At 43.5% G+C, this 27,966-nt stretch overlaps 1 protein-coding gene across 1 annotated transcript; it reads right to left on the minus strand.

Annotated features, from left to right (window-relative positions):
- Nucleotides 1-6,265: 6,265 nt before the first annotated feature.
- iqgap3 (IQ motif containing GTPase activating protein 3) lies at nt 6,266-27,957 on the minus strand. Its single transcript, XM_026371401.1, has 38 exons — nt 27,760-27,957; nt 27,060-27,147; nt 26,368-26,524; nt 26,158-26,235; nt 26,000-26,076; nt 25,532-25,599; nt 24,764-24,877; nt 24,501-24,679; nt 23,552-23,636; nt 22,996-23,159; nt 22,803-22,890; nt 22,501-22,664; nt 22,177-22,337; nt 21,983-22,098; nt 20,722-20,885; nt 20,488-20,578; nt 20,015-20,182; nt 19,093-19,235; nt 18,771-18,941; nt 18,605-18,688; nt 18,336-18,407; nt 17,839-17,908; nt 17,525-17,733; nt 17,280-17,432; nt 16,934-17,097; nt 16,617-16,841; nt 16,400-16,540; nt 16,210-16,294; nt 13,453-13,685; nt 10,522-10,654; nt 9,270-9,372; nt 9,033-9,162; nt 8,855-8,942; nt 8,173-8,385; nt 7,470-7,633; nt 7,267-7,392; nt 6,970-7,078; nt 6,266-6,886 (listed from the first exon to the last, which is right to left on the minus strand). The coding sequence occupies exons 1-38, from the start codon at nt 27,785-27,787 to the stop codon at nt 6,773-6,775; spliced, it is 4,920 nt and encodes a 1,639-aa protein (XP_026227186.1). The 5' UTR covers nt 27,788-27,957; the 3' UTR covers nt 6,266-6,772.
- Nucleotides 27,958-27,966: the final 9 nt, after the last annotated feature.

The following is a 27,966-nucleotide window of genomic DNA, read 5'->3' on the forward strand; positions in this document are numbered from 1 at the left end:
AATTCATATTTAGTAATATTACTTATGCCAACATCGACTTAAATCTAAACTTTGATCAAATAAAACTTACCGCAGCAGCAGCAGCAGCAGCAGCACAAAATGGCGACTGCAGGCTCTGAGTTCTCTTTTGGAGGGCGAGGCCAATATAACACAAGGTGAGTTAACGTGAAGTAACGACCAGAATCCACACTGACACTTCTGAGGAAATTACTCTGGAAGTGTTGTTTTATATCTGGAGAACGTTAAAATAATCAGGAACTCTGCTGATTTCAACTAACACTGAACTGCTGATTTCAACTAACTCCTTTTAACTAACTCATCCTCCTCTCAGCTACATGTTGTAGCTGAGAGGAGGATGCTGTCCAAACTCCTCTCAATCCTGGACCACTGCATAATGTGTTGGCTGGACAGAGGAGCACGTTCAGTCAAAGACTGATTAACATCAAGTGCTCCACAGAGAATCACAGGAGGTCCTTTCTACCTGTGGCCATCAATCTTTACAATTCCTCCCCCCTCTGTAAGGGGTGGGGGAACTGACAATTTGTGTCATTTAATTGCTGTCATTCCACCATAGGCTATAAACATTGACCCATTTTCATTCATCTCACTTATTCTTTATATATATTTTGAGTTCTCTGTATTGATGTCATTGTGTATTTATGTTCATGTGAGGGAGGGAGTAAAGGGTACCAGCGCTGTTAAGTTGAACCTCTGCAGGTAAGAGTGAGGACTTTGAACCTGATGCAGCAGCTGCAGGAAGCTAGTGCAGCGATTTGAAAATAAACTGAGAGCTGAAGAGCACATTATGTGAGGAAACGCATCAGGTGTTTCCCTTGCCACCATCTCCCAGTCCAGTACTGCTCTGGTACATCACTCTGAGCTCTTCATCATTCTTAAAAGTTCTGTGCACTGAGGGGGTGAGTTCTGGCCTGGACACCGCTTAAAACCAGGTGCTGGTCTTAGTTAAACCTAAGAGAGGAGCAGATCGTTTTCAAGAAACCAGGAGGTCAACAACTTTCAGTCAGCCTCAAAGAGGTTCTAAGGAATATTGGAACAGTTTCCAGCTGAAGAGAGAGATCATATTTCTCCAACGTTAGCTTCTCTCCATTGGCTCCCTGTTAAATCCAGAATTGAATTTTAAATTCTTCTCCTCACTTATAAATCCCTTAATAATCAGGCTCCATCTTATCTTAAAGACCTCATAGTTCCTTATCTTCCAAGCAGAACTCTCCGTTCTCAGACTGCAGGTTTACTTGTGGTTCCTAGAGTTTCCAAATGTAGAATGGGAGGCAGAGCCTTTAGCTACCAAGCCCTTCTCCTGTGGAACCAGCTCCCAGTTCAGGTTCTGGAGGCAGACACCCTCTCTACATTTAAGACTAGACTTAAAACTTTCCTTTTTTATAAAGCTTATAGTTAGAGATGGATCAGGTGACTCTGAACCATCTCTTAGTTCTGCTGTTATAGCTTAGTCTGCTGGGGGACCTCTACTGATAAACTGAGCTCCTCTCCTCTCTCCTTTCTCCTGTATCAATGCAAATGCCACCATTTCATGTCATTAACTTTGTGTCTTCTCTCTCTTTTAGTTGTGTTTCCTCCTCTCTGTCTCCCTCTCTCTGTACTTTCCTGGAGGTATCCTCGGTCTGGAGCTGTACATCTCCAGAATCCAGTTGACCTGCCCAATGTTCTTGATGCTTGTTGTTGTCTTTATTGCCTGCTGTTCTTTTCTCTCTTCTCTTTTCACTCACCCCAACCGGTCGAAGCAGATGGCCGCCCATTATGAGCCTGGTTCTGCTGGAGGTTTCTTCCTCTAAAGGGAGTTTTTCCTCTCCACTGTTGCCTAAAGCTTGCTCAAATGGGATTGTTGGGTTTTCTCTATAATTTTTTGTATAAATATTTTCTGTAAGGTCTTAAACCTTACACTGTAAAGTGCCTTGAGATAACTTCTGTTGTAAATTGGCGCTATACAAATAAAATTGAATTTAATTGAATTGAATCGAAGCAGGATCTGAGTCAACACCTTCTGGTCTGTGTTCCTGAAGTTGCTGTCTCAGGTGGTGGAGTATCTCAGACTGGAAGTAAGATCAACAGGTGCAGCGCCCGTCTTCAGTCCTGTTCCTGAAATCTGTTGGATTAACGTAATTGATCCAGGCTGAGCAGATTCTAGTTTCACCACAGCGTTGAACAAAGCACTCACAAACAGCAAAGAGGGTTTACTCCTCCTCCTTTACACACAGTGACACAATTCAGTGACCCATCAGCCTGAAGTAGGAACCGGTCAAGCTTGTTCATATTCAGGATGCAGCGTCAATCTTTGATTTTGAGGTTCATAGTAAACTTGGAGCTCAGTTATGAAGCAGCAGCTACTCTTGGTTCAGGTCAGAAATGTCTGATGGCAGAAGGCGGTGACTTGATGATGGTCAGGAGCTGGTTGCAGGTGTTCTGACCTGTCTCTACTCTGCAGGTGGGTGGAGCTCTGGGCTTCAATGTTGTTGCTTCAGCTGCCGATGCCATCATTTACTTCCTGAATGTCAGAAATAATTACGAGAAACCCAAACAGTCCTGTCCACAGTCCGACTGACTCGCCATGTTGGCCCAAACCTCTCAGAGAGTAGCTATGAGATTTGTTTCTGTGTTGGAGGTCATGTGACCTGCAAACACACCTCGGGTTACTACGGTCCCAGCCACGGACACCAGGCCCTGATGCTGGTGGCTGGGTGAAAGGACAGCGGTGCTCGAGGAAGCAGAAGTGCCGCATGCAGGCGGGTGTCCGGGTTAGGCTGAGTGCTAACCCTAGCTGGCCGGCATCACCATCCTTGTTTTTGTCCAATGTCTGCTCCCGGCTCTGCGTGAGTACAGAAACTGCTGCGTCTTTGACTTCACAGGCTCAGCGACAGCATTCCGGACGCCGCCATCAAGCTACATGGCCTAGCTACATTTCGAGCCAACAAAAACCCAGCTCTGTGCAGTCAGAGTTGCGGCGGTGTGTGTGTTTATATTAACACAAACTGGTGCAAGGACTCTGTGCTGGTCTCCAGCTACTGTTCACCATTTGTGGAGTTTGTGACTGTTCGGTGCAGACCTTTTTATTTACAGAGGGAATTCACCACTGTTTTTATCATTGGAGTCTACATCCCTCCTAGCGCTAATGCCAAAGAGGCATTGGATGAACAATATGGGGCTATCAGCAGCCTGCAGAACGCCTACCCTGATGGACTGGTCATCATTTCAACCATGTGATCTCAAGTCAGTGCTCCCTAAACTCCATCAGTGTGGACTGAGGACAGCGGAGACAGCCAGCGCATGTGGCAGGGAATCCAGGCAATCACTAACTACAAGACAAGTCCACCCGTTTGTGACAGTGACGCCTCCCTCCCAGATGTGCTGAATGACTTCTACGCCCGATTCGAGGCAAAGAATAATGTGGTAGCTAGGAAATCCACCCCTCCTTCAAATGATCAGGTGTTCTGTCTCTCCACACATGATGTGAGGAAGACTCTATGCAGAATCAACCCACGGTAGGCTGCTGGTCCAGACAATGTTCCTGGCAGGGTGCTCAGGAAATGTGCAGAACAGCTCGTGGATGTCTTCACTAACATCTTCAACATCTCCCTGAGGAGCGCCGTTGTGCCTACCAGCCTCAAGTCAATGACCATCGTGCCGGTGCTGAAGACGTCTACTGTCTCCTGCCTCAATGACTACCGCCCTGTTGCACTCAGACCCATCATCATGAAGTGCTTCGAGAGGCTGGTCATGAGGCACATCAAGTCCCAGCTTCCACCCTAACTGGACCCTCTGCAGTTTGCGTATTGTCCAAACCGTTCCACGGACGATGCCATCGCCACTACTCTCACACATCATTCCCAAGCAGCTGATTGGGAAGCTGAGCCTACTGGGTCTGAACACCTCCCTCTGCAACTGGATCCTGAACTTCCTGACTAGGAGACCTCAGTCAGTCCGGATTGGGAACAGCGTCTCCAGCATCACCACACTGAGCACCGGGGCCCATCAGAAAGGCCAAGTTGGATTACAGGAGGAAAATAGAGGACCACCTCTCCAACAATAACCCTCGGCAGATGTGGCAGGGACTACAGCAGCTGACCAATTTCAGGGGACAGACCAGCACAGCTGCACACTCCAGCGCCGCACTGGTGGAAGAGCTGAACATGTTCTTCTCACGCTTCGAGACTCCACCATTGCAGTCTGCAATCACACCACTTCTACCTCAATCTGTTTCCAAACCACTAACTGTGGAGGCACAGGATGTGGTATGGATGTTCAGCAGAGTGAACCTTAGGAAAGCAGCTGGACCCAACGGTGTTCCTGGGAAGGTACTAAGGGCCTGTGCCGACCAGCTCTCCCAGGTCAAATTTTCAACCTGTCTCTGGCACAGGCTTCCATCCCTGCCTGTCTGAAGTCATCCACCATTATTCCCATACCCAAAAAAATCATCCACAGCCTGCCTCACTGACTGCTGTCTAGTTGCACTCACCCCTGTCATCACTATCTGCCTGGAACGGTTGGTCCTAGGACACATCAAAGACTGCCTCCCTCCAACCTTCGACCCCCAACAGTTCGCTTACAAAGCAAACAGATCGACTGAGGACGCATATGCATCACCCTCCACACTGCGCTGAGCCTTCTGGAACACAGAGACACCTACGCTAGGGTGCTCTTTGTAGACTACAGCTCAGCCTTTAATACAATCATTCCTGACATCTTGGTCAGCAAACTGTCTGACCTAGGACTCCTCATCTGTTCCTGGATAAAGGACTTTCTCACATACAGACCACAGACAGTTAAACTAGGACTTCACCTCTCCTCCACCCGGACACTGAGCACAGGCTCCCCACAGGGATGTGTGCCGAGTCCACTGCTCTACACCCTCTATACCGCAGACCAGCACACACCAGAAACACCATAGTGAAGTTTGCGGACAACACTATCGGGGCTGATGTCAGGGGATGACGAGTCTGCCTACAGAGATGAAGTCCTGAAACTGTCTGTGTGCGTCAGGCTAACAACAACCTGTCTCTGAACATTGGGAAAACTAAAGAGATGGCCACTCTCCACTGATCATCAATGGAGCGTCAGTGGAGATTGTCAAGAGCACCACATTTTTTGGTGTTCATCTGGAGAAGAACCTCACCTGGTCCCTCAAAACCCGCTTCATCAGCAAAAAGGCCCAGCAGTGTCTCTACTACCTGAGGAAGCTGAGGAAAGCCCATCTGCCGCCCCCATCCTGACTACATTCTACAGAGGGACCATTGAGAGCATACTGAGCGGCTGCATCACTGCCTGGTTTGGGAACTGCACCGTTTCGGATCGCAGGGCCCTACAGCGGATGGTGAGGACAGCTGAGAAGATCATTGGAGTCTCTCTCCCCTCCATCACGGACATTTACACCACACGCTGCATCCACAAGGCAACCTGCATTGTGGACAAGACAACCTGCGCCTCGCACCCAATCTTCACACTTCTGCCATCAGGGATGAGGTTCCGGAGCATTCGGCCCTCACAAACAGACTGTTGAACACTTTCTTTCCTCAAGCCATCAGGCTCCTCAACACACACACAACAAACAGGAACACACACAGGAACTGAACTGAGCTGGATGGAACCGACTCACGCACACTGTTGATGCTGTCTGTTTGCAAACTGTTTATAATATTTACAGGCCGATTATTATTTTTTTTTTTTGTGCACAAAATCAGTTGAACTTGCTGTTCTCGCATAATTTCCACCATCGTTTTAACAGTACATCAGATGTACATTGTACATGTCAGTTACTGGTCGCTGCTGTTTTGTATTTTGTTTTGCACCGTCTTCAGATGTCTGTCTGCACTTTTTTTGTTCTAGCACTGTTTGCACTAGGTTGCACAGGATACACTTTATGTGGCTAAGACAACTTAGCAGTCCTCAGCTCTATGTTCTGTCTTGTTACTATGTAGCACCATGGTTCTGGAGAAACGTTTCACTATGTACTGCGTCAGCTATATGTGGTTGGAATGACAATAAAGCTTTTTGACTTGACTTGAAACAAACGCATCTGCTGTGTTGATGTTCAGATTGTTTACAATAAAAAACAAAAAGAATCAGACCTTTTAAAGCCAAACGAGCGATCAACTGAGGAACTAATCACCTTCTTAATAATCAATGACAACAATCAGTTACTTATTACTAAATATGAACTGAGTCATATAACATCTGCTCACACTTAATTACTAAACCAATTATCAGTCAATTGATCAGTTAAACTCTCCAGAAACTACATCAAAATATTTATTGATGAAAAAAAGATGAAATCGGACAGAAAATATTTACAGTTATTGTCGTCTTTAAACTGATCTGATCAGAGTATTGATCAAATCACAGATCGTGTTGTCAAAGGGTTAGAGACATGGTGAGTTGCAGAGGTAGGAGTGAAAAAGAGGTTTCACTCTACTCTAAAATGTTACTGTAGTGAGATAGGAGTGTTAGGAAGACGAGATTTAAAATAGGTTAGAAAGTGCTTTTAGAGTGGGACTGTGGGATATGAGAATAAGGACGATGCTTCACTCTGTGTAATCTTATTTATCTACTGGTTTGTTAAAATGTAGAATTATTATATTTAACATTTGATTTATATTCAACAAAAATGACAAAACTTTAAAACCTGAATGGTTCTCAACAGAAACAGGAGTGTAGGAAGATGCCTCACTCTGTAGTAGATAAAGAATAACGTAGTGGAATATAAAAACAGAGATAGGGGTGTAAGATAAGAGCCTCTCTTGGATCATTTCTTGAAGAACTTTTTGTTGAGCAGGAAGATGAGCAGATTGACATTGACCTTTGCCTTATCAAACATCTTCATCACGGCTACGCCCTCATACTGCAGCTGCAGCAGATCCTGGAAAACACACATCACACATCAAACACACGCTACACATGGAATATACACGGATTCAGGTACATAACTGTCCTGATGTGTACCTGGTATTTGAGCAGGAACTCCTCCATCTCGACGCCGAGGAACCGAGCTTTGATGCCGAAACTTCCCCTTTCTGATCCGGGAATGATGTCAAACACAACGTTCTTAAACCTGGAACAGAAAATGGAAAGAAGAATATTGAGAGAAATATGTTATAATATAATTTATAATATAAATTAATAGGGATGACTTATTAAAACATTATTTAAAATTTATATTAATTATAACGAGCAATTGTCTTTATGAACCAGCTGTTTTATCATTATTTTATTGTTTGATTAAAATCCCAACAAGCTCACTGTGATGTCGGCAAATCCTCGATCTCTAACAGAACTCCTTTCTCGTGAAGGCGGGCGGCACTGTAACTCAGAGCAGGAACCTTCTTCCTTGCTTTGCTCTCTGCTGTTTTCTTATTGGTAGGTTTACTGCAACACAACAAGTCAGTGTTTTAGTCTCTGTGAACACAAGCAGATATTGAGAGCACAGGATGGTTCACCTATACCTGTTGGTGGTGAGGTTGTCCAAGCAGGAAGTGATGTAATGTCTGTAGTAGTCTACCTGTTCACTGTGGAAGCTGCTCTTTACCTGCAGACTGTTGAGAGTCTCACGGAGCTTTAGGAGCTCAGCCCCCCGCCGCTGACGGTGCAGACGCTGCTGACGGATGTCCTGGTGGGTGGGGATGGGGGTTAGCCTTCATCATCAACAACTACAACACTGTAACAGACATAACCTCTGAAAGTCTGAAAGCAGATCGGCTACTAAAACTTCCACTTATCCTTATCCTGAATCTTCATCAGCATCAATTCTGTGTCCCAGTTTTTCTTGCTCTGTCAAGTGGTTCCAGTGTTTCCTCCTTTCATCACAGGAGAACCACTGACCAACAGAACCTACTGAATTAACTTACCGACACTCCTCCATGTTTGTAACATGTGAGAATAACACATTACACCAAGCATCCAAACACATGGTCATCAGTTGCACAGTTAATATGACAACGTGATGCACAACATGATACACTTGATTCCGCTCAGCACTGGTTTTCAGTATGAAGTAGGTCTGTCTTTAGATCCATTTTCATAGGTTTGACTCACTGTGAGCTCATTTAGACTTAACTGCTGGTTTAAAGTCCGTCTGCAGGAGATTCACTAAATCAGTGCAATGTCTCTTTAAATCATGGAAATGTGTTAATGTGTGTGTTGTATCACCTTGGCAATCATCTGCAGGATCTGGTTTTCAGTCTCAGGTGGTCTCAGCACTCTGAGGGCCTCTAGACGACGAAGACCCCTCAGGATCTTCCTCTTCTTCTCCTCTAGACTGAGGTTGCTGTTGGCTACCAGTGACTGGTTCCTTTTTATCTTCTCAGGTGTTCGAGCGTCCTGTCGAGCCCGTCGTTGAACCAGCCAATCGTGACATGCTTCCTGTTGGAACAGAGTAGAAACTGAGGGTCATTTATATATTATGTTAGATATAACACTATATGTTATATTTAGCTTCCATTTCTCTAAAGTTAAAGATTCACTCAGTTTCTGTTCATCATCATTCTGTGACTGACAGTGTGGAAAACAGTGATTTAATTATCAGGCTTCCTGCAGTTTTGTTAATTCACATAGTAGCAGTGGAACAGTGTGGGTCTGTTTAGCTCATCTGAAACTGGTCCATGTCTCTACAGAAAATAAGCAATCATAAACTCAGCTGCTACAGATCAAGTGTGAAGTGGAATGTAAATAAAATATTTTAAATATTATTTCATATATTATTCACAATATTATATTAAATATTTTTAATTAAGGTTTGACACTGATTGTTTATGCGCTTTGACTTTAAGGAGAAACTTTTTTTTTTTTCACCAAATATATGGAAGAAAAAAAAAAAAAAAAAAAAGGAAACCTGGTCAGGTGACGTGGATGTTCTGAGAATGTCACTCAGAGAATCACCTGGTTGGGTTCTAATGACATCAATGATTAGCTGCTTCATGCTGAAAAACAGAGATAAGGGTAAGGTACATAAACAGAAGGGGCTAAAATGCTGAGCTACATAACCAGGCGGGGCTAACATGCTAAGCTACCTGAGCAGCAGCCCTCGGGCGTCTGGTTTGTCGTCTGAGTCGTTAAAGATGTCAAACTTGCTAGTGAGAGTCAGAGAAACCTCCATCTTACTAGGCTCAGATCCTGGATCTGCTTGTAATGAAGACTCTCCTGTAGAAGAGCAGGCAGACTCAGAATGATCCAGATCACATGCAAGCACAAAGGTCAACCACACACTGGACTACAGTGTTATCAGCAATAGTATCAGTTTGTAATACCGATGAGTTCCTGCAGGGTGGGGATAGATCCCAGATCCCTCAATATCAGTTTCAGGGGGTCAGATGGGTCTGAACACAGAACCTCCTGATGTTCCAGCAACAACTGAAAACAACATAGAGGCAGTGAGAACACCTCCACCAAAGTCATTATTATGTTCCTAGAAGCAAACAGACTCAAATGAACGTACATGACCTCACTTAGACTGCTTCTTCCTCTTCCTGGCAGATCATTTCAATAATTTATTTCAATAATTAATTTATATATTTATAATTAATTTATCTAAACCATCAACATGTCTCTCAAAGATGTCTAACCTTTGTTCAGCACATCCATATTAGATCAGATCATTCTATCTTTACAAACAGGCTACTTACCACAGGCTTTTAAAGTTGCTGTAGTCAAACCTCTACTCAAAAAACCTATTCAGAACTCATGGGTTTTTACCCAATTAAAGACTAATATTCAACCTGTCCTTTATCTCTAAATCAAAAAAGTAGTTTTAAAGCAATTATAACATCGTGATACAGAAACAGTTTCTCCATGTGTTTTCTCAGTCTTCCTCCCACAATCCTAAGACCTGCAGTTTGGTTAACTTGTCACTCTAAATAGCCCATTGGTGTGAATCTAAGTGTGACCGGTTGTCTGTATGTTAGTGTGATATAGGCTTTTCTGGAACAATCTGAAGAAAATCCAACAATACATATATCTAGAAAATTATATAGTTAGTATTATATAGTATAGTACATACTATTAATTGGTCACAAACTAGAATTAAGGCGCCTACTCCAACCAGGTAAACTAGGAGCTAAAAGAAACTGAAACGTAACCACTGCTCTGCATGTTATTGTGAGGACACAATGCTGCCCCCTACAACAATGCGACCTCTGAGCCTAGTAACTCTTTAAAAAGCCTCCAGTCCTGACTGGAATTAGCACCCTAACCAGTCAAGGCAGATGGCCACCCACACTAAGGCCTGGTTCTGCTGGAGGTTTCTTCCTCCAAATTGGAGTTTTTCCTCTCCACTGTCTCCTGGTGCTGCTCAGTGGGGTTGTTGGGTTTTCCATTTAATTCATTATACAGTACAGTTATATTTTGTAAAGTCTTAAAGCTTAAACAGTGTAAAGTGCCTTGAGATGATTTCTGTTGTGAATTTGCGCTTTACAAATAACTGAAATCAACTTAATTTAACCTCTAAAGAGGTGGAGTCACTGGTTTGATGCTGATCCTGATCAAGATTCTGGGTTTTCTGACCTTGTGTGTGTTGAGCAGCTCACTGACTGAGATGTAGATGACGGGCTTGTTGAGGATGAGCAGCTCGGAGTATTCGTCCATGCTGAATCTGTCTTCTGGTTCAGGTACATCACAGACGCTCAGCAGGAACTTCCTGTTAAATATCAGACATCATCACAGTAATGATACACTGCATCCTGTCACATTAAAACCATAATCAGAATCAGGTGCATTTAGCGGCGTTTCACGTGCTGCTTTTGTTGCAGGTGCCTTGTCTTTGTTGCAGAGGTGCTCTAAACTGTTGTGCTTGGAAAGTCTGAACTCAACGTCATTTGCATTTTTTTTCCTTCTTCTTCATTGTTCAATCAGATCTAGAGGTGGGGCTTCTGTGGTAGTATCAGCAAACTATAGTGTTGACTTTGGCTGCCTGATTTGGTGAAAAAGTTCTCAATTCCACAATTGGGGATATAAGGAACAAACGGTAACGTGAGTCTACATTGTCGGATAGAAAAAATGCAAACTAATCACTATTTTGTATATTTCAAATATGTTTCACACAGTTTTTACCTCTTTTCTGATGAGACTCTGGCCAAGTACAGTGGCAAGAAAAAGTATGTGAACCCTTTGGGATTATGTGGAGTTTTGCATGAATTGGTCATAAAATGTGCTCCAATCTTCATCCAACTCACAACAATACAGTCTGCTGAAAATAATAGTACACAAACATCATATGTTTTTTATGTTTTTAGTGAACATAACATGTAAACATTCACAGTGCAGGGTGGAAAAAGTATGTGAACCTTTGGACTTAATAACTGGTTGACCCGTCTTTGGCAGCAATAACCTAAACCAAACGTTTCCTGTAGTTGCAGATCAGACCTGCACAACGATCTGGAGTCATTTTGGACCACTCCTCTTCACAAAACTGTTTCAGTGTAGTAATATTCTTGGGATGTCTGGTGTGAATGGCTCTCTTAAGGTCATGCCACAGCATTTCAATTGGGTTGAGTTCAGGACTCTGACATGTTTTACAGTGGGGAAGAGGTTTTGATGTTGGTGTGCTGTGCCTTTTTTTCTTTACACATAGTGTTGTGTGTTTCTTCCAAACAACTCAATTTTGGTTTCATTTTTCCACAGAATATTTTGCCAGTAGTGCTGTGGAACATCCAGGTGCTCTTTTGCAAACTTCAAACGTGCTGCAATATTTCTTTTGGACAGCAATGGCTTCCTCCGTGGTGTCCTCCCATGTATTCCATTCTTGTTTGATGTCTTCCTTATTGTAGATGTGTCAACAAAAATGTTAGCATGTGCCAGGGATTTCAGTAAGTCTTTAGCTGACACTCTAGGACGCTTCTATACATACACACACACACACACACACACACACACACACACACACACACACACACACACACACACACACACACACACACACACACACACACACACACACACACACACACACACACACACACACACACACACACACACACACACACACACACACACACACACACACACATCCCTACGGGTGGCTAAAGCTGCAGGTAACTCTTCTGTCCTAATTCTATTAGACCTATCTGTAGCCTTTAACACTGTGAACCATCAGATCCTTATGACTGCACTCTCAGACTTGGGCATCTCTGGATCAGCTCTAGCCTGGCTTTCGTCATACTTATCCGAACGATCCTTCAAAGTATCCTGGCAGGGGCGTGAGTCCGACTCTCATAACCTCTCCACCAGTGTACCGCAGGGCTCAGTCCTTGGTCCTTTTCTTTTTTCCATCTATACTTCTTCTCTAGCTTCTAACATCCATTCACATGGCTTTTCCTATCACTGCTATGTGGATGACACACAGATCTTCCTGTTCTTTCCACCGGGTGACTCTACTGTCTTGTCTCGCATCTCTGCCTGTCTCTCTGACATCTCTGCCTGGATGAGAAAAAGACACCTTCAACTTAACATTCCCAAGACTGAAGTTCTAGTCTTCCCTGCCAGACCTTCGACACAACACAACATCAGCATTAACATTGGATCTGCGGTGATTGTCCCTACTAAGACGGCCAGAAACCTGGGGGTCATTATTAATGACCAACCCTCTTTCACGGAACACATCGCCACAGTCTCTAGGTCGTGTAGATATGCCCTCAACAACATCAGAAAGATCAGACCCTACCTGACGGAGTACACGACCCAACTCATTGCACAGGCGTTGATTATATCTCATCTTGACTACTGCAATGCTCTGCTGATGGGGTTACCGGCATCCACGACTAAACCCCTGCAGATGATCCAAAATGCAGCCGTATGCCTGATTTTCAATCAACCAAAAAGGTCTCATGTCACACCGCTCTTCAGATCTTTGCATTGGCTTCCTGTGGCTGCAAGGATTAGGTTCAAAGCTCTGTCTCTTGCCTACAGAGTGGTCAACTCTACAGCTCTATCTTATCTGAGTTCAATCATTCAGGTCTACATCCCCTCCCATCCACTGCGCCCGACCAGTGAACGACGTCTGGTGGTACCAGCACCACACAGTAGACACCAAGGAAAACTGTTCAGCTCAGTGATCCCACGATGGTGGAATGAGCTGCAAAACACGGCTCGCTCAGCCACCTCACTTGCAATATTTAAAAAAACTGCTGAAAACACAACTCTTCCGCATCTTCCTTTGCACTTAAAAATAAATTAATTCATTAAGAAAAAAAAAAAAAAAAACTTTTCTGCTTTTCGTACTCTCGTACATCTCTTGAAACAGAAACACTTTTTTGATAGCACTTTGCTTTGATGTTGTTTCTCCTTGAATTTTGTTTGCTTGCCTTGTTCCTCACTTGTAAGTCGCTTTGGATAAAAGCATTTGATAAATGACTAAATGTAAATGTAAATGTAATTTCCATCTGTCACCCAGCCCGACTGTTTATATTTCCTCTGCAGGGTATGAATTTAAACTCTGACCTGAACTTTTTGTGGGTCTGGCTGATATACTGGTTCAGAGCTCCGACATGGTATCCATCTCCGTGAAAGTGTTTGTTTGCAGCGCTGTGCTGCAACATTCTGGCAATGGAGCCCAGGATGTGGCGCTGCTCTGGCTGCAGGGTGGAGCCCACAGATCGGTCCAGTACATCAAAACCATCAGGAGCCACAATGGCCGGGTTCATGTAGCGATAGTAGACCAGGTTCCCGACAATCTGTAGGAGCAGAAGTGAACAGTGAGGCAGCATTAGGATAGCATTCAGTTCCTCTGTTCTGTGGTCTGTTCAGTCAGACCCTGAACCTGCATCAGTGTCAGCAACATGTTACAGAGTTCACAGGTCCTCCTGTCATATCAGTTTCAGTTTGCCAAAGCTTTGACTCCACATCTAACCAATAAATGTTCTTTTACTTTTGTCCCAAAACATTTAGAATAAATTTATGCTGCCTCCAGAAGGACCAGAGCCAGATGTCATCAGAACTTGAAAACATCCCTCTCAAATTAAACATTTCACAGCTACGTTCAGATTAGCCGTTAAAGTCTTTCTATAGGCAGTAGCTTGGGACCAGTACAGGCACTTTGTTACAGAATCCATTGGTTCTGGTACCAGACTCTGAAGTCTAGACAAACAGAAATCCAATCTACCAAGCCAAGATGGCGCTCCACATTAAGTTCTTAAGGGCCTGATTTACAATGGTCTGTTTCGTTGGTGGGTGGTTTTCAGGGGCAAAAGATCATATTCAAATAAGGAGTTTGTGTGTTTCACTAGTTTCTGTCATGGAGCTTGGTAAATGACCATACACAGGATCCTTTCGAACAAACAAACAAACAAACAAACCATCTGTTCATTGATGCTATAAAGGACTCACCTAAAAGTACAATACTCACCATGCCATATAATTAAAAACTAAACTAAAAGAACCACAAACAGAAAAGATCCACACCAACATACAAAATAACATTAATACAAGAAACTCAATATAAATAAAGAAAATCTAAAGATTGATGAAAAAGATAAAAAATGCTCTAGGGTGAAATGTAGTGCAATGAAGCGTGATAAATATGACCTCTATAATGATTATGATTGTCAGTCGCGACTAACTGGTAGAAGAAGAAGAAATCAGGGGAGTGTCAACCTGCATGTTTTGCTTTCTCTCCCACCAGTGCAGGCTGGATGGCATTAAACACACTGGAGAAATAAAAAGACATGATCCTCACTAAGACCCCAGGTTTGCTTAGGTGGGTATAGGTGCAATGGAGCAGATGCATGATGGCATCCTCCACTCCAAGATGGGGCTGACAGGCAATAAGCATGACTTTTTCAACCCAAGAGGAACGCTCTCTAGATGCAGGGTTAGGTTGAAGATATGTTGAAGAACAACACATACAGAGCCTTTACCTGCACTCAAGAAACCTGGTTACTGGTAATCTGAGTATACAGGCAGCAAAACCGGATTCGGTTTTCTCCTTTGCCCTGGGACGATTTTGGAAGAATGGTCCACAGAACTGTATGTAGACAGATATGAACAAAAGACAGCTTACTGCTTTCTTCTTTCTTTTCTTTTTTTTTTTTTTTAAGGGGAGGTGACTGACAGTGCCAGTACAGACAGTCACAGGTTCTTCTCGTTCTTAAAGAACAAACTGAAATAAAGAAAGACTCTGTGAATAGTGACTGTGTTGGTTTCAGTTTTAGTTGGACTTGATTTCAAAAAAGGAGGCAGCATCATTTTGCGTGATGATCTCTGCTTTCATCCAGCTGCTCCTCAGCTGACAGTAGTAGAGTGGTGAGTATCTGCAGCCTTTGTCCTGCAGACAATCTCTGGTAAAAATTGATTAGAAACCTGGTTACACGTTTACATGGCAGAGTGATCTGAGAATCTACCTGGAGAAGTCGGGTTTCCACTTGAGCCCAACAGTGACCTCTCACTTGTAGCCAGTGGTCATCATGCCCATGTTGTTATGCTGCTGTAAGCCTCCTTCCCCTCCCTGATCCTGACAGACAGCAGTTTCTGGACTCTCTTTGCTGCCTCCCTGTCACCTGAACTGAATGCCTTCTTTCTGCCCAGAAATACAAATGAAAACCTACTTTGGGAGAACGCAGCTGCAACAGCTACAGTAAGCTGAAATGACCCTGATGCAAAGAAAATCAAGAGATGCAAGTTTGCTTGGCAGGTATCACATCACTCCTTCTTGTGAATGGTTCCAATTCAGCTGTAGCTCAGCCAACAGCTCTTCAGATCACTGGACAAATAATGTTTGTCTTATATATTTCTTGTTACAGTCCGAATATATTCACACAAGTGGTAAGCATGTGTAGTTGACACTTTCTTTCAATTCTCCTATGCCTCATCGTTGCCCAAATAACAGCAGCCATCCAAGAAAAAGCAGACTGCACATGACATAGTAAATACAGGCACAATCAAAGCCACTGCAAAAGATGCAGTCCTCAGTGCACAATGTTAGTGGGTCAGTTTGTGCTGTTTGTTTGCGGGCGATATAAAGTCAGCACAAACCTTTAGTAAATCAGGTCCCAAGTCTTTCACCAAAAATGTAAATGTTTAGATGAGAGTTAACCCTGCGGAACGGTTGGACACCCAACCCAAGTGATGTGATCATTTTTACTAAAACAACAGAAACAAACCTTTAATAATAATACATTTTATTTATTATTAATGAGATAGACTATATTAAGCTGGGTTTAACTGGGAGCACAGAACTATACCAGCATAACTGGGGTTTACCTTGTAGAGTTCGTCCTCACTGACTTCAGGAAACTTTGTCTTCAGGGCATCTCTGAGGACCTTTGCTGTGTAACGTAAACCGTAACTAGAACACACAGAAAGACAGAAATCATTAGATTCATAAAGTACAGTGGATGAGTGAGGCCTGGAGCAGTCTCTGGAGATTGGAGGTAAACAGGTGGAGACCTACGGCAGTTTGTGAAGGTTGGAGGTTATGGCCTTGAGGACTCTGTCTGTCAGGTTCTTCAGGTTGATGATGGCAATGTTAATGCGTCTCTGGACTTCAGGGTGACACAGGGCATCTTCAGGAGAAACCTCATAGGGCAGAGAGCTGCAGGTGAGAGGGACAGGTGAGACATACAAGTCTGTTCAGGGGAATGAATGAGAGGTTGGTTTTCTGTTCAGACCTCTTGTGTCCGGTCTGGGTCTCAGTTTGGTTGATCCAGGTCTTGTAGACATCCACCGGGTCAGTCCTGATGCTGATTGTCCGGTCCAGCAGGACATCCTGCAATGCCGGACCCAGAGACTCCCGCAGGGCATTGTGACCACGTGCATTACGGTAGAAGTTTACCAACATCTTGATGACAGTGGGGTTACCTGTGGCCACGTCTTTAGGCTGCTCCACTTTCAGTCTGACATCACAGAGAGAAACAGATATTGATCAAGGCCTAGTAACCTATGTTACTATGTTTTATTGTGTACTATTGTACTGACTGTATAGTACCTGATCTCGTACTGCAGTGCCTCAGTGAAGAGCTGCAGCAGCAGGAAGGCCTCTCTGCGGTCGGAGCCGTAGTTGAACAAACTGAAGACCAACATCTCCATAAAGGAGGTGGAGCGACTCTGAGGCATCAAGAATATCAGCTGGGCCAGATACAGAGGCTGTGTCTGTTACACAAGCAACAAAGCAGGTGTAACTCACCGACAGAAACACATCTAACGCTGTCTGTTCCACGAGTCGGGTTAGTCAACAAACACGCACAGAACGTGTTCAAACCCTAACTGAAATATCCTGAGGGGTATAGTTGTTTACACATATATTCACAAGTAACAACTGCTTCTTCTCTCACCTGCAGCAGGTAGAACAGGTGTTGGTAGGCCTCCAGTCTCTCTCTCCTCTCTCGACTCAGAGCCTTCAGTCCTTTACTTCTCTCTACATCCATCATATCCGACAGCTGCTCCTTGTTCTTCTTCGTAAGTTTCTTACAGTGAGACACCAGTTCCTGTTCAGACAGAAAAGTTCAAAGGACCCAAAATCCTGATGAGTCAAGCCAGGACTGTGGTGACTCACCTGTACCGTAGATTCTATTCATACCTGCAGCGTAGCTCTGTTACGGACTAGAAGACCAATCTTCAGATCCATTAGGTCCAGGTCTGCCTCCAACTGGCGGTTGAAGCGGATGCTTCTCACCACTTCCTCCCTCAGACGCAGAAGCTCCGCCTCCTCTCTGATGTCAACATCACCCATGTCGAGCAGGTGAGCAAACTTCCTGACCACAGACAGAGGGGGTGTGTCCGAGTGAACTAAAATAGGTGGGAGGGGCTAATTAACAATTGACACCAAAAAAAACAGCTTGATGTAATAAAGTGACAGACCAATCAGAGGCAGAAGCTTTTTAGTGAACCTACCCAGCATCCTGTACTGGTCTCGGGCTCTGCTGGCTCTAAAGAAAGCCTGGATCTTTATGATGGCATCTACCTGTGGACACACACTGTTACAATGGAGACAAGCAATTCTGCTTTCTGATTGGCTGGCATCAGAGAGTTCTGATGGCTGGCATCATGAGAGTTCTCTGGCTGGCAGAGAACTCTCATGCTGCGTCCCTGGTCGTTAAACGGTTCAGTTCTCTGAGTGAGTTGTTCAGATTAATATCAGTATGTTTGCTAAACCATATCTTAGCACAAAGACTGGAAACCAGTACAAACTGTTAGCCTGGTTTTGTCTAAAGTTATGACTTAATTGTTTAAAAGTTTACTTTTTGGACCGTTTTACAGCTTGTGGCCTTTAAGAGCTGCAAGTCCTTGTGTGTTCTTAAAAGTAAGTAGTGACACAGTTCTTGTTGTTGTGATGATGTTTTAGATCACAATTTTCCATCTTGCCATCTGAAGACAGCAGCTGGACTCACGTTACATCTGAAGAAATTCAGACGAGCTTGATATTTTCTCCTCGTCATCCACATCCTCACAAACGACTGGATCTGTTTATACAGTGAAATGTCTCATTAACAGGAAGAGAACAGGGAAGAAATGCATCTGTTGAGGCTGCTGCTCAGGTCTGTCAACAGATATCTAGAATCATCATTCATGATATTAAAAAATGAAAACTGAATTATAATATAAGCAACTTAAAATAAACAGAAAGAAAAAAAAAAAAAGGTCAGAGTTATTTCTTGACCTTCACCACTGCTCTCCAGTTCATGTAGAGAAACTGCAGCCGTTGTCTGTACGTCCTCTGCTGGACAAACCTCCTCCACTGAGACTGAAACCAAACATAGACATGTTATTAACTGTAAGCCTGACTCCAGTCAATCAGAATTCCCCACAGGTAGGTGAGTTCTCACCTGAATCACAATGACAGCAGGTGTCTGGCTAATCAGGTAATGCTGCCGAGCCTCCAGCTTCTGTCTAATCAGGAAACCTCGACACAGAGCCTGCAGACGAATGAAGAGGGCTTCGCTGCTCCTCCAGAGGACGCTGCGACTGTACGAACCTGAAACACTGCTGATAACTTCCTGCAGGTGAGACATGACATCACACGCGCACAACATCACTCGTGCTGTCCAATCACAGAATAACAAAGAGAGGTCTCAGTACTTTGACAGAGATTACCTCAAGGGGAATCTAGACCCTAACAGTGACCTCTGACCTTCAGGTGTGTCTCACCTGGATCTCCTGTCTGTCGATGAACACACTGTTGTGGATGAAACTGTTCGGTTTCTCCCAATTTCCCTCCAGTCTGTTCAGGTGAAAGTAATAAAAGGAGCAGTCCTCCAGTCGGACTCGAACCCACGGACTCCTGTTGTCTCCTGCACACAGACAGTTTGCACCGAGCTGAGAGTGTGTGTGTGTGTGTTGAAAGTAAGTAATAAAGTAGTTTTTTAACCGTTTCCGGCTCCAGGTGCATCACTGTCATCAGCTTTAAATGGTGTTCTGAACAGTTTGGAACAAGGTCTGAGAGCAGCTACAAAATCACAGATATTTTCATATTAAATAAGAAGGTTTGATAACTAGGGATAAACAGGAAGCTGTGACGTGTAAATATTTCAGAATCAGACTGAAGATCATCAGTGTCAGTGAGCATGTTAGCTCCTCTGTACAGAGCTCAGACCTCCTGAGTCTGATCCAGTGAAGCTCACGTTCAGGTGGATTCGATCGACTCATTAGAGACATGTTGTCACCAAGTCTCCAGTTTCCAGCAGATAAATCAGCACTAAGTCAGATTGTTGTTCTGAGTCTGAGAGTCACTTTGTCAGAGTGGACAGAGCAGGACTCCAGGATTGTGAAAACAAGATCTGTTTGATCCAAAACAGGATCAGGAAGATCAACACAATAACCTTTGTTCACTGACAGAACAGCAGCTTCAAGATTCAAAAACTTTATTTACAAGACAAAACAATTTCTCTCTTGCATTAAAAAGATTTTTTGAATCTTGAATCTTCAGCACTGATACCGGGTTCACTGAAGGGAGAATACTCAGACCAACAGCTGTTCTGTTAGAGGAGACTGTGCAATACTGGACTCAGAGACTGATAAACTCTTCACTCTGATAAATAACATTTAAACATTAGCCTGAACAACAACTTACCTGCAAGAATCCTGTGTGTGATCAGGGCGCTGAGTTCTCTCTGATAATCTGCAGCACAGTTAGAGATGACTCCCTGCAGCTGCAGCTCAGGTAGAGTCAGAACCCGCAGAGTCTGAGTCACTATGTTCTCCTTTACAGCCTGATTCACTGCAGCCACCGACAGACACACTGCACAGGTACAGGTATAGGTGTACATACACACACAGAGACACAGTTATGACCCATTAATATCATTTTTAAAGACAACCTGCAGGGAAGAAACACATTTCTAAAAACTGAACATTTTTAGCATTAAAGGTTTAGTCTGCTGATTTAACACATTGTATCCAGAGACTAGAACCACTGAGGTGTTTGTTAATCCAGAACCTGGTTTAGTTTTAGAGTTACTGGTTCACAGAAACTACAAGACGTGTCAAGAATTAAACCTGCCACACTCCACTTTCTCTGAGACTGAAGTTAAATCTGTGACTTACACTTGAGAGCTTTCTGACTCTGCTGATTGGCTCTCCTCACTCCTTCCTGGATATCAGCCAACCACAGCTCAGCTCCTGGGTCTCTGCTCACCTGATTGGACAGAACAAGGATGGTAATTCAGGTGAAAAACACAGAACCCCTAAACTGATTCTTCAGAAACAATTAAATAGCAGAGTTTGTTTATGTCTTAAAGAAGCTGTGGTGACCTGCATGCATTACCTGTGTGGATTTACCTGAGCTTTGTGCTGCCTGGCTCTGCTGAGCAGACTCAGGTATCTGCAGGTGTTGGCAGGTAAAACCTCATCCACTCCACAGGAGGGAAGGAGCAAAGCAGAGAGCAATTGCTGCGAGTCTCCTCGAATCACAGCCTGGTTCACCAGACCCACAGCCAGGAGCTCTGTGGTCAGAGATCAGACAGGGGTCAGAGGAACACCTGGGGTATCCCAGGAACCAGGTTTAACAAACTTTGAGAAACTCTGTTTCTGGCTCCTGTGGCCTTAATATTTACGTAGTGTGACACTGTCACACTATGCGGAGTCGCAGTAAACACTGTCTAATGTAACATGTTACAAAAATGGAGCCTTTACATGATCATAGAAGCAGCAACGTTAGTAAAAGCAGGACCTGGGGATTTTAATCTTAATTCTCTCAACAAAAAGACCTGGAAATAAATGAGCTCTAAACTGAATCTAAATCTAAACTGAATGAGATAACGTGTCAGAGCTCATATGAAGGAGGAGACGGAGAAAACAGACGATGCTCCTTTAGTCACAGGTTACTGAAAGAAATAAGGTTTCTCTGGTAACTGGGGAACAAGTTTAAATGCACTCAAGAAACCTGGTTACTGGTAATCCAAGAGAAAAAAGGGTAATCTTACAAATCTCAGAGACTAATTGTGTCTAAACACATTCTTACCCAAGATGACTTAGCAGTGGACTTAAGTAACACTAAGATATCTCTAAAGAAGTTTTTGTTTTTCAGTTTCTATGAGAATTTTCCTAAATCCTAAAACAGGACTCCCAGAGGAGACTTTTTAGGTTAAGTTAGGAGCTCCCTGAGAACATTCCAAGAATGTTAGGGAATATGGCCCCAGAGGTCCAACAAGGACCAGGACTGATCCATGGCACAACATAACACAAAAAAACTAGAAGACAGAATCTAAAAGCAGAAGATGGAGCCGAAACCAGGACGATGAGGAGGACCAGCCGAGAAAACACATGCCCTGAACGAACACACACACGAACACACACACGAACACACACACACACACACACACACACACACACACACACACACACACACACACACACACACACACACACACACACACACACACACACACACCTCAAGTAACACTCTAAGGAATCTCAGAGTTATCTTTGACCAGGATATCTCATTTACCTAATACATTAAAGAAATCTCTAGAACTGCCTTCTTCCACCTAAGGAATATTGGTAAAATTAGGGTGTGTACCCATGTGTGTACTTTACATACGTTGGTGTTCGTCCTCCACAGAATTGTTGACACAGTTGATTCCTTCCTGCAGCTGGTTCCAGGTCAGTAGATCTTTTCCCGCCTGCTGCTTCACAGTAAGCAGATACTCGAAATACCTGTACACCACAAAAACGGCACTGTCATCATCAGACAGGTATGAACAGGGAGACAGGTGCACAGACAGACAGGTGTACCTGTGCAGTAGGGTGTGGTCGACATCACAGAGTCCTGCAGACGGACTGACCAAAGAGGAGCTGAACTGCTGCAAATTTCCTGCCTCTAAGGCCTGATTGACCAGAGCGACAGCTGACAGCATCTCCACTGCAACAAACAGCTCCTCCTGCTGCAGCTCCCCCTGGTGGAGACATCAGGAAAGTACTGAAATACTTAAATTCATTACCAATAAAAGTACTCAGGTTAATTTATTAAAGTGACAGGAAGTGAAAAAATCACCTGATGAAAACTAATAATTCATCAGGAGAGCTTGAGACAAAAGTCTCAGGTGAGCTCCTGTGTACCTGTGCAGCCCGTCCTTGCAGCTGCTGCAGCTCTCGATGATACAGAGTCGCTGCAAATGAAAACACTTCAGGCAGCTGCAGGTCAGAAGTCATCAGGCAGCTGACAGTGTGTCGGGGGTCAGAGCTGCGCAGTGATGCGTTTACACTCTGCACTGCTGCATGCACTGTCACAGAGAATTTCATACAGTAAAACATGTGAAGTTCATGCTAGAAAAGATCACGTGTATGAACATACATTATTATGTTTAATAAGAAAGTTCATCTGATATTAACTAATGATGTGTTCATTGCTGCAGACTCACTGTTTCTGGATCTCTGAGCCTCCCGGTTAGCGACAGTCACACCTTCCTGTAGCTCACAGGGCTCCAGAGACTCAACACAGTCCTCATCCTGAGGTCAGGGGTCACAGAGGGGTTACACAGATCACAGAAATGAATTGCTGGGTACTGTGTTCTAAATATATGTTGATCTATATTTCTGTGTGCATTTCTCTACCAGAGCTTTTTGATGGCGGTCTGCTGCCAGCTGGTCCAGGTACCAGGGGCCATTGTTGGAATGGACGTCCCTGAGGGTCAAACACTGCAGCTGCAGAGCAGCGATCAGAGCAAGTTCATCTGCAGAGTCCAGAGCTTCATCCACCTGCTCCAGAGCTGATTGAACTGACCAATCCAATGTTAAAGAAGAGAAAACAGATTTGATGAGAAATAAAAGAATTAAAAAGGAAAAAAATATTCATAAGTGTTAATAAAGCCTTTGATAACAGAAATAAATCTGGAAAACAACAATATTTTATACCAACAGTTTAAATGACTGATTCAAAGAATTAACACTGTTGATGCTCAGGGTGTAAAGGTCCTCAGGATGAAGCCCCAAGCGGTTTATGGATGCTGATGGCCTCTGGAGGTAGCATCAGTGAAAAGACCAGTTTGTGTTTCAGAAAATCTTTCTCAAATAAACACATGGAGACTGTCACTGACGTTCACCTCTCGAGCTGAGTGGTCGGTGATAGGTCATCTAATATAATGATAAACAGGTAACTACTCATTCTCACCGTTGACAATGTTGATGTTGTCCTGAATCTCTCTCTGAGTCAGATACTCCTCATAGATGTCCTTCTCTTCTTCACAACCTCGGCACTGGAACACGTACACACACACACACACACACACACACACACCAGATAACAACGCTGTTTTTAGATTTTTATGTTCTCACTGGAAGTAATGTGAAAGATGTGAAATGCAAAGCTAAACCTGAACAAATTAAGTCAGTTTTGAGCCACGAAAACTCTGGTATATCTTGAGCTCTCCTGCCTTTAAACATGTTAGCCCAGAGCGTGGACGAAGACTAGACTGGGTCAAGAAATCACTGAGAGAATCACTGCATTAGCCAAACACAGCCAGTATTGTTTCATCTCAAACCAGTTTCCTGGTTTCCTGGATTTATTGCTACACGCACTGTCTCCTGAAAGGCCACTTGTACAAAGTCCAGGTAATGTCAGAGTGCGATCTTTGCACACTCTATACACGCACCCTCACTGAAATCAAGCAGCGTTACTTCCCATGTGAGAACACGTGTGACTCGAACTCCCACTGTGCTACCTGTCTGAAGGCACTAATCCGCATAATGTCTGGACCTTATTCTCTCATCACTGTCCAAAGTTTCTATGTGAAAATCACTTAAGTTAAGAAAAAGTTAAGAACGCAGAAGCTGAGGGAGCAGGAATGTGCTGTACTAGAGTCCACATATAAATCCAGTGTAGATGATGATCTAATTGGACAGTTAAGGCAGAATTATACATACAAGTAAACATCTGCATGAAACAAAGGGTATTATGGCAGCCATAACCATAGCTCCCAGAGGAGCTGCCATGCACACCTTGAACACATCTTGTCCATCTGAAACTTGAATCAATAAATAAGAGATCAGGAAGTGACAGCAACACCCCTCCAAACTTAACCTGTAGACATAACACTGACCAATCAGAGATCGGAGCTCACCCTGCCTGCCGCCTGCTCAGCTTTCCTTCTTCTGGCCTGCTGCAGCATCTCCTGATAGACACTGACCAGTGGCCCCTGCAGGTCCCTCAGCATGGCATTCGGGTTCCACAGAGCTTCCGCCGTCACTGTAACCTCCCCTCTGTCCACAGCCTCGTTAACAGCAATCACTGCAGCATGGACTGATGAAAAAAAAAAAAAAAAAGATGAGGCGAGTTCAGTGCAACCTCCTTTCCTCAGAGCCATTCACAGGGCTACTCTCTAACCTGTAGCCTCATCCACTGACAGCTCGTTGGCCAGGATTCCTCCGATCTTGTTGAACGCTGGCATCTGGATGCCGTATTTATCCAGCTCCAGCTTCATGTTGTTAATTTCCTCCTCTGAACACACGGCAACACACGAGAAAATAACGACACCACAGCTCAGCACAAGAATCATCACACAGAACTTTTAACCTGTTAAACCTGAGGCATCAGGGGCAGCTTTGCTTCCATTAACCATTTAAAGGCCTACTAAACATGCAGCAACTAGACATGTTGCATACCCACGTCAAGCTAGAAAGCTCAACTAAGCCCAGAATAACAATTTCAATCTAAAAAAAAAACAAAAAACAACTCAATATCAAGCAAGTAAATTAGCGACATGCCTGCAGAACAAGCACTAGGAATTGTGCAAGTACAAGCTACAGGTACAAACCTAAGGGATTTGAAATGTTTCTGGAAGCACAGCTGCCTCCGGGAGCCCCCGGGTTTAACACCAATATGTGTCTAGAGAAAGAACGTGAGGTTTCTGCTTTTATAACAGAATTTGCTACACATAAAGCAGGAAATAAAGGAAGAAGTTTCTGTTGAGCTTAGAACACAAATTTGTCACAAACACAGATTCCTGGACAGTTGAATCTTCAGAACCAACAGGACCAGTCAAGAACTGCAGTCTAGATATCAGTTACTTAGCGTAGTAAATATCTAGTGATCAGATCCAGGTGAAATCTTTACACAGCTAACTGGACATTCACTTGTTCACCTGATATTTACCTGTAAACTTGACTTTTCCATATAGGTCATGGATCTGTGGAGCCAAACCCAGTCGGTAGAGGTACAGACTGCAGAGACAGATAACCAGACAGGTGAACAGAGCCCTGTATCCCAAAACCAGATTAGTGTCTTATCCCTCTCTGTATCTTTCTGTATCATGCATCACTTTTAATTGAGTTATAACACCATGGCAACAGATGCTGCACAGCTAACATGCTCCAGAGAATCCGATCAAAACCTGCCAATCAGATCAGTAGAAATAATGAGTCATCATTGCTACAGGATCGCGACGGGACAGGAGTTGGCCATAAAGTGGTAATAACCAATTATTATTATACAATAATAATTATCCACATTTTTATAGATTAGTCCAACAGTTTCAGGCTTTTCATTGGTCACTTTGGTTTTAAAATAAACCAACAATAAGAAGTTTACATGATACAGGGCCCAGGTGGACAGGAGAGCTACCTAAGTGCGTGGATGCAGTAAACAGCTCGTGGCATGTTCTTCTTGTCATACACGTCTGTAGTTTCTGGCTGGAAGATCTGAAAACAGCAACACGTGATTAATACAACAAGCCGATCATACTCTGATCAGTGCTGTAATGGATAGGTGTGTTCGCTGACCGTCGGCAGTCCCAGCGCTGTTAAGGCGTTCCTCCAGTGGTTGATGTTGTCAGTGTGACGGAACTGAAGGCCCACAGCCTGCACACACCTGATTATTCATTACTGATGCATGGCTAATTTGTTAAGTCATTTTCATGAATAACAGGTATAAACAGCTGAAAGTGCTTTATTGTGTGTTGGTGTGTAGTTTGTGTTATGGTGTCATGTGACCTGGTATCGTTGCTGCTCAGGGTCGTAGATCTTCTTCAGCGGAACGGCGTTAGGAGCAAATCTATGACCCAGTTTAGCAAGAACAACTCCATTCCTCAGCGCCTCCTCCAGCTCAGTGGGAGCAGGAAGCTCCTCCTCCAAACATGCCTCCATCCACCTTGACAGGTAAAAAAGATAAGGAAAGAGTGAGAAGTGTATTACTCTGTCTTCCATCACTGTGGTAAACGGATGCTATTGTCAATACTAACACCAAAGCTCAGTTACTATGGTTATTGGCTGATTAAAAGCTGTTTTAACTGGTTTTATTATCCAGCAGTCCAGCAGATGACAAAGATTACACCACTAGATAAGAGCCGTTTTTATCATCATCTATAAAAACAAGTGAAAAGTGCTGGTTCTGGTTTAGATCATGTGGACTTCAGCAAGCGACTAAATTGATGATCAGAAAGGTAATTTTCTGTTGCTGGACTAAATGCTGCAGGTTTTAATCTGATGATGAAAATTAATCTGTAAATATTTTCACAATCAATTAATCATTTTAGTCTTCTGTAACAAGGTGGATCCGTTTTTAGGGTTTGGACAAACACTTTTAACTGTATTATTTCACAATTCTTTGACATTTTAGACTGAAATCAAGATTAATGATGGGAAAAATGAAGTAATGATTAGTGATTCATCTTAGAGTCACTGACCTCTTAGCCTCCTCCAACCTACACAGGTACTGATAGGCCACGTTCTGGATCCTCTGTTCATCCATCTGCTCTGCAGTCAGACGGTCATCTGCACAACGCACACACTGTTGGTTAATACACACACACGCCTCTTCTGACCTGCATCTGCAGGTTCATCTTGACACAAAGTCTGCTATAACTGGACGACATGTGTCTCTAATAAGACTAAATCTAAACCCTCACTGTGGTTCTTACACAAACCTAAAGGTCTTAACAGCTGCAGTCAATGTACTTAAACTCCGAGCTTTAGTCAAACAGAAGAACATTATATGCAGCACTATAAACAGAGTATTTCTACTTTTACCAATGTATCACAGTACTTCTTCCATCACTGAATGTATTAACAAATATAAACATGTGTATCTACTATAAATACATATACAAAAACCAACGCAATAACGCAATAAAATCATAGATTCATTCATCTGCAGGGGTCGATATCTCCAACACCACGGCGTTTTATATTTTTAACTGTGTGCGTCGGTTCAGTCATTTTATACATTTCTACCGTTTAATTTAAGCAAAAACAGTTCGCAGTACTTTGACATTTTTAGACACATTAAATGTTTATTTGAATCAATACGATGTTTTTGTACCAACATAACGTGAACACACAGTCAAATATGCAACTAGTGAATAAGAAACTTAAATTTTTACTCACACCGACACTCTCCTGCAGAATCCGCCATGTTAGCTGTTAGCTCCGTGTCTCCGTATCCAGCCGGTTAAATAACGCTCTATGTGTCCTCACTCTAACTAAAACGTTTATTTAAAGCCTCTAAACTTAAATTTCAAAGTGCAAAAGTAGAAAAAGAAAGTTCAGTGTGAATCTAATCGACACCGTGCGCTGCCATCAACTATTTCCGGT

The sequence above is a fragment of the Anabas testudineus genome, chromosome 16, assembly GCF_900324465.2.
Source record: "Anabas testudineus chromosome 16, fAnaTes1.2, whole genome shotgun sequence".
NCBI classification, from domain to species: Eukaryota; Metazoa; Chordata; class Actinopteri; order Anabantiformes; family Anabantidae; genus Anabas; species Anabas testudineus.